This window comes from Dermacentor albipictus, chromosome 5 (assembly GCF_038994185.2).
Source record: "Dermacentor albipictus isolate Rhodes 1998 colony chromosome 5, USDA_Dalb.pri_finalv2, whole genome shotgun sequence".
Taxonomy (NCBI): domain Eukaryota; kingdom Metazoa; phylum Arthropoda; class Arachnida; order Ixodida; family Ixodidae; genus Dermacentor; species Dermacentor albipictus.
Window position 1 is genome coordinate 105326783 of NC_091825.1, and position 13961 is coordinate 105340743.

Here is a 13961-nt window from a genome sequence, read left to right on the forward strand (position 1 = left end):
CATAATCAGAAAGTAGTTTTGGCACGTAAAACCCCATAATTTTTTTGTGTGCGCTATAAAAGGTTACGTACGTGTTTTCACAGTGTTCTGGTAGAAATTCCGGATGATTCGCCGAATACAGTGCTCAGAGGTTGAACCGCGATACTCAGACAGCATGACGGCCGGCGCTTATTGCGCCACCGGTGATGGCCCGGTGATCGCCGTAGAGGCCGAATGCAGTTACGACGCATCAAAAAGATTCTCCCTTTCATGTGACACAAAAATGCATCATCTCTGTGTCACGAGCGCCCACCGGTGGCGCAAGTACCGGCCGCCATGTTGTCCCAGTGTCACGTTTTAATCGCCGAGTACTGTACATATCTTTAGAGAAAGGAGCGAGGGTGCGGGGGCTACGGGCACGCTAGGGTTGATGTGCGGGCAAATTTCGAACTGTACAGATTATTTGGGGGTTTAAAAAAAAATTCTAGGCATTCCATTAGCAATTAGGACCACGGGTTGCAGCCATTTAGGGTCATTTTTATCGTTGATGTGCACCGAAAATTTGAAGTGTGTAAGTTAAATGGTAACTTTGAACATAGTTACTTAAACCTGATTTCCTTGCTCTTTAGAGGCGCAGCAGGCAGCTTGTTTTCGCCGTGTCCAGAGAAATTGAACGTGGCCTTAATATTTCATTTGTATAGAGAGGGTGTGCGGTAAGGCATGCTGTGGGTGCTGCACGATAGAAGTATAAACTGCGTAGGTTAATCACAGCGTTCGCAAAAGATCACTCGCACAGGTTACCCACAGCGTTAAAACCTACATTTGACTAATCGCGTATGAAGCTTGCCCAATGTCCTGAAAGAGATAAACGTGCCACAAAATTAACATCAGGGGGAATGACTTGCAACAAATGCCTTGAGCAGGTGTTAAAAAGCCCTATGAGGCGGTTATCGGCAATGTTTACCAGTGTCCTGAAAGAATTTTACCTCACGTTGATTTCACATTCGGAGGAAAAAGGGACCCGCCGTGATGGCTTAAAGGCAATAAGTCGTTGTGCTGCTAAGCACAAAGACGAGGGATCGAATTCCGGCCGCGGCGGTGACATTTCGATGGAGGCGAAATAAAAGAAACTGCACTGTCCACATTGTCCAAGCAGTCTACTTACCAAAGCACGCGGTAAAAGAACAGTGCCACAGAAAAAAATTTATCGGCATAATGAACACGTACACATAATTTTCTGACTGCAAATGTAAAAATAAAATGAAGATTAATAATGCAATAAGAATATATTTATCCATGCACAATATTTACACACACGAGCGTCGCCCTAATATGTAACCTCTTTAATTAAACTGTAGCTTGAAGAGTTTCAAGCGGCAGTGAAATACTGAATTCTGTAATCCAATATGTGTAAATCAAGACTTGCGTTCGTAATTATTGCGAACGGAGAAACTTTACATCTTCACTTGATGAAGAGAAAAAAATACGGCAGAACCCAGCTCACGACGACTGTCGGCGGTAATAGGCTTAGCATTGAATCGCTGTCACCGTCGAAACGAGTTGTGTGTGAGGCGTGTACAAGGTAAATATACCTGGTAGCGAAGCTTCCATAGGAACCCATACGTTCAAAACATGGCGGTCCATCGCCGGTTCATGGGGCTTAGCGCCATCTGTATGTGGTGGGAACACTTACGGCGGAAGAAAAAATAACGTGACGCCATGTCTGTTAAAAGCAGAAGTGACGTCATATTGTTTTCGAAGGCGCGAAATTTGTTTTGTTGCTCTTCCTTTGGAGTTATATATTCAAATGCCCCGCCATTCGACTTGATGGGCGTTTCGAGCTTTCAGCGTGGAAAGCGATGCAGGAAAAGGCCAGCCGTACGGTTGTCGAAATCGCATCCCTGCACAGAACATACTTTCTTTGGAGGCCGACGAAAGCTTTAGGTGTAGAGTGCTGATCCTATAGTCGGATGCCAAGCCCGCCGGTCAGCGCAGTCGCACGAAAACAACTACACAATTATCTGGCGGTCGTAACTCACTACTTTTGACTGAACAGATTAAGAAGCAATGAAGCTACCCGCGTCACCAAAATCAGACAAACTTCGACAAGCAAAAAAGCACAAATTGTGAGGGGGGCGTATTTCAACAGGTGATACGAGTGCGCCTTTCTGCCCATTTCAAGACGTGCATTGCACTGCGAGTGATAGTGGCGTCAACGCCCTCTGTAGCGATGGGCGCTGAAACGAAATGCATTTATTAATAATGATAAAATTAAACGTATTTTCTTAACTCATCACGAATATATAAAATTTACTAGGAATTTTATTTTCGTTGAATGAATCTAACTGTGTCTCGTTCGAATTAAAAAACGCGTTTTTCTTTTCCAATGTTTGTTCCCTCCAAACATAGTCGCGCTTCAATCGCTGCTCCCATAACCCCCCATGCTGATGTCGGTGACAACCTGTACTGAACCGCTTTTCACCCGAAGCTTCACGACCTATTTGAATTGACCTTGGCGTGTACTGCAGCGGGACTCCTCTTTCACGCTCACCTAGCGGCGCCGCCGCGAAGCTTGCACGCGGTCTCCGAGACGCACGGCGCGCCGGTGCGTGCGAACACCGAGAAACGCGTCATGCGGAAGCCGGGCTCCTGTCTCGCACTTCTTTCCGGACACGCTGCGCCATCTAGTGGCGCTGCTGAGAAGTCCACGCGTGGCTTTCGAAACGAGAGCCGCGGAACGCTGGCACGTGCAAACGCCGAAAATTGTGCGCTCCCTTGCAGTTGACACTGTGGCACATACTCAGTGACACAAGTTGGCGAGACGTTCATTGAAGAGCGGCGCATATCCAGTGCATTCATGGCGCAGCTTGCGAAAGCGTTGGCGTGAAAGGCGTTCACTGAAAAGCGGCCTGTGCTCAGTGCACTTATGGCTCCGCCTCCTAAAGCTTCGCGTTGCTGTGCTTCGGGAAACCGTGTGACGCGAGTTCGATTTCGCTTAGCATCGGATAAACTTAAAGGATCTTCTTTTTTTGTCATTCTAGAGCTGCACACACGAAATGGCACGTACCCAGTGAAGCATCAAAGAGGTTCATTGAAGAGCGGAATATACCCAGTCCCGCATCTGCTGTGACCCATGTCAGCGTGAAAGAGGTTTGCTGAAGAGCAGCACATGTGTACACATCGCCACAAAAATTAAATTTTGGGGCTTTACGTGCCAAAACCACTCTCTGGTTATAAGGCACGCCGTAGTGGAGGACTCCGGAAATTTCGACCTCCTGGGGTTCTTTGACGTGCACCTAAATCTAAGTACACGGGTGTTTTCGCCCCCATCGAAATGCGGCCGCCGTGGCCGGGATTCGATGCCGCGACCTCGTGCTCAGCAGCCCAACACCATACCCACTGAGCAACCACGGCGGGTTCCCATTGCCACATACTCAGTGACTCGAATTGATCCGACGATTGGTTTCGGACCCTGTTCCCGCAGCACAGCCAGCCCCGATGCTCTATGGCCATACTACACAGTGACCTAGAAGTACATGTTGCTGGGCCGGTCGGTTCACATTGCTGAGCAGACCATAAATATGATCGCTCGGCGCAAACAACGAAGGCCGGAAAGGAACAAAGGGAGCACCGTCCCTCCTTGTTTGCGCCAAGCGGCCATACTTATGGTCTACTCAAATGTGACCAAGATTGGCGGGAAAACGGTTCCATACATTCAAACATACTTACACCCCGGAAAGTGCGTGAAGTACCCTGAGAATCATTCAAAACGCCCGTTTTCCGCGCATTGGGTGCAGGTTGATTTCCGGGTGGTCAAAATTTATCCGGAGATCCCCACTACGGCGTGCCTTATATATAGATCGTGGTTTTGGCACATAAAACCCCAGAATTTAATTAAAAATCATGGAAATCGTGTAAATGTGTGGCGAAAATTTTAATATTTCTGGCTTAATTATGAACTTTGTAAATAATTACCGAATACTCGTTTTCTCGCTATTTTCATGCGTCATAGCAGGCGTCCGTGTTTTCTTCGGTGAAGTAAACGAGGTGCCTTAATTTTTTATATTCAGTAGAAACACGGCGTACGTTATGGGATATCTGTAGGCAAAGTTTTAAGTATGTGGAATTACGGGCTTTCTAGTAAATTACTTACGCAAGCGCTCCGGAGCGTGATAGGTGTGCTTTGCGAACCGCGTAAGATTTACCCTGCTGTCCTGGTATACCTATAATGGCCACCGAGATCAATTTTGGTGTTGATGGGAGGGAGGTTATGGCTGATGTACATGCGAACTTATAATAATGGTAACAAGAACAAGAAGAATATGAACTTGATTTTGCCTTACAGTGTATACATCGTATTCGCGGGTCGGCGCCGATCGAGTTAAAAGGGAAACTTGTCGGGCCGTACCCGGCAGTCATCGGTAAAAGGCGCACATCCATGTACAGCGTTATACAGGTGGTTTGCGCACTTCAGAAAACTTAGGTATCTAATTCGCGCATTGAATACAGGGAAAATATAGAAACGGGTAGCAAGCTGAAACCATGAATACTTTGTTTAGCGCAAAGCGACACACACAAGAAACACGACAGGACAAGGCGCTATTCTCAACTGACATCATTTTATTGCGTCACTCCTTTACAGGCCGCTCAAACCAGAGGAACATGCGCAGTGAGCACCATGCGGTGACGCAATAAAATGATGTCAGTTGAGAGTAGCGCCTTGCCCTATCGTCTTTCTTGTGTGTGTCGTTTTGCGCTAAACAAAGTATTCATGGATTCGCACCAACTAGCCCGCCAACGCATTGTGCTGAAGCAAGCTGAAAGTTTTTGGAGTGTGGATGAATGGTGACTTGTGCACAACAGCCCTTACGCAACTGCTCCGAGGTAATTGGAGGTAATGAACACCGTATAGATATTTCGCGCATTTGCTGATGAATAGAGCGCCGCGTGATTCAGAAAAAAATCGCGAAACACAGAAGAAAGTAGCAAGGCTACTCCAAATGTTCTACTTACTTTTCTGTATAGGTACAGATAGAGATGAAAAGTAAAGTATAATTTATAAAATAGGGCGCCGAATTCTTTCTCTAGTTTTCATGTTAGCTTCTATTAGAAAAAGGAAACAGCGTTTAGTTATGTGAGAACGGTGCTACGCTGTATGGAGAAATACGTGTTTCACACGAAGCGGCTTAACGCAACGGAAACCAGTGTACGCTTCGCACTCTCTCGACCGTGCCACGTGACGTCTGCGATCAAATCGCACCCTCTTATGGTATGATTCGACTGGTTTCTAACACACTCCAAGTCGGTTTGCAGCGAGGCGGAGCCCTTTAAGATACTGACCATAGAAAGCTGGCATAGCCGAACGGGCTAGCTGCTCATAGCAATCGCAGTAGTAGTCACGTGACTGAGTTTCTGTCTGATCTCGGTTGCGCTCCCAGCTCGAAGGCAAGAGCGCCTCAGATCTTTCTGAGATGGGAGGCGACACTCTTAATGACACATGCGGATGTGTTCCCAGTACTCCACTTCGATAAACCGAATGTACACGGCACCGCGATAGCGCTCAAGGACGCTCGAAAGCGACCAGTCAAGTGTGGCTTTAAACTCGTTCCACATAAGTCCAACCAAGTGGAGCATTCTTGCAATTACGTTTAACTTGGTTCATGGAACCTGTGTGGAACAATATTAAGATGTTTCGTTCACTTTAGTGAAACTTGTGGAAAACGATATTCAGATTGACATGCACGTATGCCAGTGGCAAGAAGCTCCGCCGAAGGAAGAACCTACAATTAAGAATGTTAGTCCGACATATAGCTTTTACTTAGCAGAGACAATTTTGCAAATACGTTCGACTTGATTAGAGCAACATATGTGGAACGAGACTAAAAGGTGTAGCTAAGATGAGTACACTATATAACACAACATCGACGTGTTAATACGGGTTGACTACCACTATGCACCTCAAGAGAACTTGTGCAACAGGACAACAGAGGTCAAATATATGGTCAGCAGAGAACGGTTGAAGTGACATTAAAGAGGAACACTAGATCACTTTAGACTAATAATCATGAAAACTATACTTTCGTTCATTTCGGTGTAAGAGGTTGATAGCTAGAACAAAAAACTAATGTCGCACTTCATTTTTTTTTTATTTCGCGCCGGAACCCCAGCGCCGGTATGTCAGCGTGATGTCACGTATGTCGAAGCATCTTCCCGTGTTCAGGCTGTTGCTGAGCGCTAAAGGTTATCGAAAACCACTACGGCGTCTCCACCGCTGCGAGAGTATACAGAGAGTATATAGTCTCTTTGGATTATCTTTTGAGTATCTTTGAAGTCTCTTTGGATTGCCCTGCGTGACTCATCGTATAGATAAGCCAAGTATTGCTCTCCCGACTAAAACGCACCTCGCCTTCTAAGTGCTGCTTCCAGACGCAACTCTTCATAAGTCACTTAAGAAATTACCATACTCCAGCCGATTGTTTATTTGATCGACTAATTACTTAATTAATTCCTGACGCCTACTGCTTCGACCATTTCGCGACCTAAAAGAGTATAGCCCCTTTATCTTTGCTCCACTCTCTTTAATACTCCCTCAAATGTCCTTCCAGAAACACCTAGTAATATAAATGTGCGTATTGAGAACGTAAAAATGTCCTTCCAGAAACACCTAGTAATATAAATGTGCGTATGGAGAACGTACGCACTACTCACCGACGTCGTAGTGAACATAATTATGCCTGTGGTGGTGTGCCTTGCGCCCGCGTTGCACGTAGATTGGCCACAGGCGAGGAATCGGTGCGTCTGCAAGTGCGCCGATGGTATATTCCAAGTTCTCCGCTATTCAATCTTCACAGTATTCTTCTGCGTCCCGCGTTATATTCCCAGACATACGTGCCGATTAGCGCTGCAATTCGCACGTTGTTTCTTGCCAGTTAAATGCGGGTGCAGAACGAGCGCAGCCTCACTGAATGGCTTAGACGGACTCCGAGCCATGCCGGAATTGCGGGAAAGGAAAGAGCAGTCATTTCGGGGCATGTAGCAGAAAAGAGATTCTAAGTTTTCCTGATACGTTTCTGCCCCATCAAGACAAACAAACGCTACCTGGAGAAACTCGGCAACTATTAGCAAACTTAACGGTAAACACAAAATAAACGCAAGGTCAACCTAGTCAGGCCAACAACACAGCGCAATCGCAGAACAGAGAAAGGTCGTATGAGGTATATATATATATATATATATATATATATATATATATATATATATATATATATATATATATATATATATATATATATATATATATATATGATCGTGTCGGCTGTGCATAGAACAGATGCATGTCACCCATAATTTTCCGCTTTTGGGTGGGGTCCAACAGGCATGCAGTTGAATTCGCGTGCAGCTACAAAAGCATATGCGATATGAAACCAATCAAAAGCAGTCTGTGGCGCTTCCATCGTATACCTCTTTGCGCTATAGTATATAGTTGCACGCAACCGAATGTGTCCGAAGCATTGCTGCACCAATGACACTAGCTGACATAATAGTTCTATGGTTCAGCGGACTCGATGGAACGATCGCCTTCCTCAGAAATCTTGACTTTGACAAGTTCAGTGAAATGGCTTGGTTCAACGCTTGTAAGTAGAGCGGATAAATTTTGCACGGCGAGATGTGATAACGGTTGTGAAATGTGTAATGAATGTGCAAGCATGGGGCGCAAGCTGCCCAATACGTCGCACACTGTCGCTCACTTTGCAAGATACGGCGCTACCGACATTTTCATTTCATTTACTGTATAGCCTTAAGGGCCCCAATGCATTTGCTCCGTTATCGTCTCAGGCCAGTGAAGGAACGCAAGTCCTCGGCAGAACTTTTGCTGGGATATCCAATAAGGAGGTTCCAAAAGGATCCAATAATCCAATATGGATATCCAATAAGGATCCAAAAGGCGTCAGGCAGGGAGATACGGTCTCTCCAATGCTATTCACAGCGCGCTTACAGGAGATATTCAGAGACCTGGATTGAGAAGAATTGGAAATAAGAGTTAATGGAGAATACCTTAATAACTTGCGATTCGCTGATGATATTGTCTTGCTTAGTAACTCAGGGGACCAACTGCAATGCATGCTCATTGACCTGGAGAGGCAAAACCGAAGGGTGGGTCTAAAAATTAATCTGCAGAAAACTAAAGTAATGTTTAACAGTCTCGGAAGAGAACAGCAGTTTACGATAGGTATTGAGGCACTGAAAGTGGTAAGGCAATACATCTACTTAGGACAGGTAGTGACTGCGGATCCGGACCATGAGACTGAAATAATCAGAAGAATAAGAATGGGCTGGGGTGCGTTTGGCAGGCATTCTCAGATCTTGAACAGCAGGTTGCCATTATCCCTCAAGAGAAAAGTTTATAACAGCTGTGTGTTACCAGTACTCACGTACGGGGCAGAAACCTGGAGGATTACGAAAAGGGTTCTACTTAAAATGAGGACGACGCAATGAGCTATGGAAAGAATGGTAGGTGTAACGTTAAGGGATAAGAAAAGAGCAGATTGGGTAAGGGAGCAAACGCGAGTTAATGATTTATTAGTTGAAATCAAGAAAAATAAATGGGCATGGGCAGGACACGTAATGAGGAGGGAAGATAAGCGATGGTCATTAAGAGTTACGGAATGGATTCCAAGGGAAGGGAAGCGTAGCAGAGGGCGGCAGAAAGTTAGGTTGGCGGATGAGATTAAGAAGTTTGCAGGGACAACATGGCCACAATTAGTACATGACCGGGGTAGTTGGAGAAGTATGGGAGAGGCCTTTGCCCTGCAGTGGGCGTAACCAGGCTGATGATGATGATGATCCAATAAGGGCAAAGCTCGACAGCATAATGCCGGCCAACGAGGCAGCAAACGCAGAGCCGTGTACCGAACGTCAGGAGTGATGGCAAGTTGGACAGCGTGTGTGGACTCGAACGTTCCGGCCACGAAAGAAATAGATACCTGAATATCGTGCGTGATAAAGGAAAGCGCATGGTCACAGTAGACACGGCTAAAGGAACGGAACGTTTCCTGAGTGCAATGTCGGAACGCTTCGGGCACGGAAACGCGCGACACCGACAGAATACCTGTAGTCGCATCTTCGACTCGCTCCACGAGATACACCCAGGCATGGCGGCCATGAAGAACATGGCAACATCCCTGTTCTGGTTTCCAGGCGTGGATGGTGAAATTGAGCGATCCGCGGGTGCGTGTCCTGCTTGTGTACAAGCTGCGGCGATGCCTCCGTCGCAAACTCCTGTTCCATGGCCCACAACGGGAGAAAAATTTAGTCGGTTACAAGTCGATTATGCAGGTCCCATAGAAGGACACATGACATCCGTGTTCGTGGATTCAGAAGCAACGTGGATAGAAGCACTACCAATGAAATCGGCGACAGCAGAAACGACAGTGGAGATCCTCAAGGCTATGTTTGCGAGATTCGGCCTACCTTGCACGCTTGGGACAGATAACGGACCTCAGTTGACAGGTTTCGACTTCCGTAATTTCCTTGCTCAGAACCAAGCACAACACGTGAATACCGCGCCCTATCATCCGCAATCAAATGGGTTAGCGGAGAGGGCCGCGAGAACACTGAAAGAAGCTTTGAAGAAAAATTCAGTGCCCTTCCACTCTGTGAAGAAGGATGACCAACAAAGCTGTGTACGTGGGCCCCTGGCAAACTGCACCTCCGCCGCGGGTCGGCCCGGCATTGTATTACCTTCGGGATCGGCGCACGTATGGGGAGTGCTTAACGCCTGCTTCACCTCCGCCACACGGGTCGGCCCGGCATTGCACTATCTTCGGAATTTTGTGTCTACACACGTACATTATCCTGGGGGAACGAGCCCTTATCACCTCGCTATAAAAACGAAGGCATCCAGCTACAAGCACGGAATGCAAGATTTTTGTTCCGTTATCGTGGCACGCCAGGGAAGGAAGGCAAGTCCCCGGCAGAACTTTTGCTGGGATATCCAATAAGGACAAAGCTCAACTGCATCATGGAGGCCGCCGAGGCAGCAAACACAGAGCCGTGTACCGAACGTCAGGAGCGATTGCAAGTTTGCCAGCGTGTGTGAGACGCAAAAGAAAAAAAAATGAATGCCTGGTATCGTACGCAATAAACAAGGAACGCACATGGTCACACTGGACATGGCTCATGGAACGGCGGCATCTCGACCAAGTGCGACGTCGGGACGCTTCGACCACAGAATCGCGCGACACCGACAGGGTAACGCCCCGTCCAGGACGGTCGGACAGAAGTACAGACGCGATCAATTTTAAGGTGTTCGCGCGAGCATCGACTGGCGGGCCTTCCAAGCAGCATAGCGGCCGATTTCGGAACTGCGAAGATAAAAATTGCGTTGCCTCCTTCCCCTATTATGCTTTTCCAGGCTGCAACCATCACCCCCAAGACCAACTCGCCACATTTTTGTGTTTGTTTCCCTTTCATGGAAATGATCTGTGTGCGTCGCTTCCTCATGCATGTCTTGGCTAACAATGATGCCTCTGTGCAAAAGCTCATAACGCAATCGAAATGAATTCGCAGGTTATGCCGTGGACGGTGACGGGAGTGACAGCTTTTCAGGGAACCCCAAAAGAGAGAGAGGGGAGCTATCTGATGCTTCCCTCTCGACGGACAGTGATGACGTAACGTGGCGCTGCTCCTAGTTTTGGTCGCCGCTCGAGCGATCACCTTCAAATTGATCGCGACTGTACAGGATACACTCCGACACCGTCAACGGAACTTTTGCGTCGCTCAACGAGACAGAGCCGTCCCCCAGAGCGTTCTTATTTGGGGGGAGGGAGGGGGAGAGAATGTGTGGTATCATCATCACTAGCAAGCAGACCTTGCTCGACTCGTGACGCTCGTGCTGTGAGCGACCCTGGGCTTGAGCAAATTCCGAGCTAACGTGTAATACAAAGGGACGTTCCACGAATGTGACTGACTGATGTCATGCGTCGCAGAACGAAGGCATTACGTAAGGCGGGGGAAAATACAGGATGGTACAACTCTGCTCGTAAAGGAAATACACGGGATGAAAAAAGTTTTTTGTACAAACCACATTTCAACTTCCTCGGGCGCTCTATTCTAACATATATAGAGAGAGATGGCGACGCCAACAGTGCTATTTACGCAATAAGATTATCATATCGTAATTGTAATAATTGGAGAAATCCATACCTTTCATGGCTTCTCGCTAGATGCGCTTCTTCTTTTACCTCTTTCAGCGCCTCAAGAACCTACAGCACGGTGTACTGTACCAACGGTGCCGCTCTGGCTTTTTTTCAGCATAGAAACTATATGTATAAAACTTACAAATGAACCATTTTCTATTGGGCAAAGCGAGCTCGAGCACATGGTTAGTTAAAATGTACAAAGCCACGACCGCAAGTGACATCATTACCTGTAGTTTTCCATTTTTCGCACCACTTTGCGCGATGCAGTCGTGCGATGTCTTCTCAAAAGCTCAAGCATAACCGGAGACGGTGAGACTAAAGATACGCGTTTACGTATGTACAGTATACTATATCTGCCCTAGTCGGACATCGGTCCAGTGGATGGTAGCAACGGTGATCGGGCGGCGGATATTGCATGCTTACTCAAAACAGTTAGAGGTGTCAAATTGGGACAGTTAGGCGTCACCTCTGGGCCGATCCCAGATACTGCGTAATTAAAACTGGACCGATCCCTGTACTGAAAATGAGCTCTCTTTGTCTGGGTTCGCAGGTTATGGCATGTCGGCTGCCTCACCGAGTAAACTGTCTCACAGATTAAGCTGTGAGACAGTTTACGCAATTCATTCACACTAGGCCAACGCGACACCGATTTTGGTCTGCCCACTGCCGGCGACAGCGTTTTTTTCCCTTCGTGTCGGCGCCTCTGTCGCACATGTACCGACTCCGACAATCTGCGGATGGTCGGCGGAGAGCTCGGCGTCGGTACAGTGTGGCAGAGGCGCCGACACGAAGGGAAAAAAACGCTGTCGCCGGCAGTGGGCAGACCAAAATCGGTGTCCTGTTGGCCTAGTGTGAATGAGCCTGTAGGCTGCCGTGGGTAGAGCGTCGGCGTCGGCGTAACCGCGCGTGTGACTGCTCGCGCGTTCGTCGTCGTCGTCATCGTCTACCGCAGCTGGCTCGTTGGCGCTCCTCGGAGTAACCGCGCGAACGCGCTCGTGCCACTGCTCGCGCGTTTGTCGCCATCGTCTTCCACAGCTGGGCACGAGCAGTAGGAGATGGTGCCCAACAGCTCGGCATTGGAGGATCAGCGGAAGCTGATCGCCAGAGCCGTAAGCGCTGCTCCCGCCGTTGGGGCCTTGGACTGAAGGCCCCACCCATAACGGGGATCCACCCCTCTCTGTGCCCTATTAAAAAAAAAACGGAAGACACTTTGTCGAGACTAAAATGTGAAACGGCGAAAGCCTGACACCATTGCCAATGGCGATTTGTTGCGTCGGAAACACCACGGAGGCACACAACTCGTACACTGTTATGTGAATCCTTGTTTGTTTATTAGACGCCTGCAATGTCGTTCTGGACGAAGTGTCTGTTAAAGTAGTTTGTGGCCGCCTGGACCTGTTGCAGCGCCGTTTAGGGATCAGGAGGAGACGCGTCTTCCATGGCGGTGTCGGGGTGTAGTTGGCCATCCTCATCCTCCACTTCGCTCGATTCACTTGTACTTGCTCGGCTTGCCGCGGCAAGATGGCGGTCACGGCGCTTCCGAGCTTCATTTGCCTTGGTACCTGGAGATGCAGCGAGTCGTTTCAAACGTACTGCCTCTCTTGCGTTGGCCCGTCGCGTCCCTGGGCTCTGTGGTGTCGGACGGGCACCACCGCCCTGATGCATGCGACGTATACGATCAGCCTCTCTTGAGCGCCGCTTGCGTTCAGTGGCTGCCGCACGTCGCGTGTTGGGAGACACTGGTTTGGCGAGACGAGGCATATCCTTCCCACACGATACCGCAAAGTAAACTGCCGCCACCGCAACCGCCACATCACAATCAAGCAGACGGTCGCCGCGCGCGCCTCGCGACAGTGACGTCAGGCCACACAGCGCTCAATCGGGAGGCCACCTCAAGCGCCTGACGACAGTGACGTCAGGGCGCACCGTCGAACACACGCCCGCCACGCGTGCCGATGTCCTGAGTCATCCCGCGCGGCGCCGAACCACCCTGACACCCGCACTTGACAGTGACGTCACGCATGCGAGCCAATCAGGAAGCGCACACCTGCGCCTAGCGACACTGACGTCACGACACAGAGGAGACCAATCAGGAGGCCGGAAAGCTGCGACAGTTTCTGCTAACGGCAGATGACCTTGACAATGAGCCATTAAAGGCTTCCGTCGTTTTACCACCAATTTTTCTATTGCTTTAGTGAAGAAAGGTAAAATGCAAATGGATCTATATTTAGTCATTATCGAGAGGCCACCATTCTTTTTTTTAAACAGCAGTAATCTTTCCTCATTTTAGCTCGTTTGGGAAAATGTCTGATTTGAATATACTATTAATTGAAACAAAGAACATCTGATATCAGATGAGCAATCATTTTTATATGGTAAGGCTGCATGACATCAAGCCCCATGCCTGTGGTTTTCAAAATTCGTATGAGAGTAAGTACCTTGTGAGGTGTTGGCAAAATGAAAAATTAATGAGGAAGACGAGTAACAGAAGCCTTGAATTCGTGCAATCCATTCACAGAATGATTGAAGAGGAAACCACTGAAGGCATCCGTTATTTCTTTCGGATGACCATAAACCCTATCTTCATGCCCGATTAGTTATATGATGATCAACCTTGACTTTTCTGTTTAAGAAGTCATTCACAATTTTCCATTTTTACTATTATCTGATCTACATTCAGTAATTCTCTTTTTATAATACTGGTGTTCGGCTTCCCTCAATTTAGCATTGAGAGCAGAGCAGATTTTTTTGTACCTGCAAAGCAGGTGGACATTAAAAGGC

At 47.9% G+C, this 13961-nt stretch overlaps 1 protein-coding gene across 3 annotated transcripts in view; it reads right to left on the minus strand.

The window, feature by feature from the left end:
- LOC135905963 (uncharacterized) overlaps window positions 1–11219 on the minus strand; it is a 43182-nt gene extending 31963 nt beyond the window's left edge. For 2 of the 3 annotated variants that reach the window (XM_065437111.2, XM_065437110.2), the window contains exon 1: window positions 966–1136. In XM_065437111.2, the coding sequence (XP_065293183.1) occupies window positions 966–1084 (119 nt within the window). In that variant the 5' untranslated portion in view covers window positions 1085–1136. Of the gene's footprint in view, window positions 1–965; window positions 1137–6687; window positions 6778–11184 lie in introns of those variants that run through there. The other variant, XM_065437112.1, reaches the window with a different exon arrangement.
- Window positions 11220–13961: the final 2742 nt, after the last annotated feature.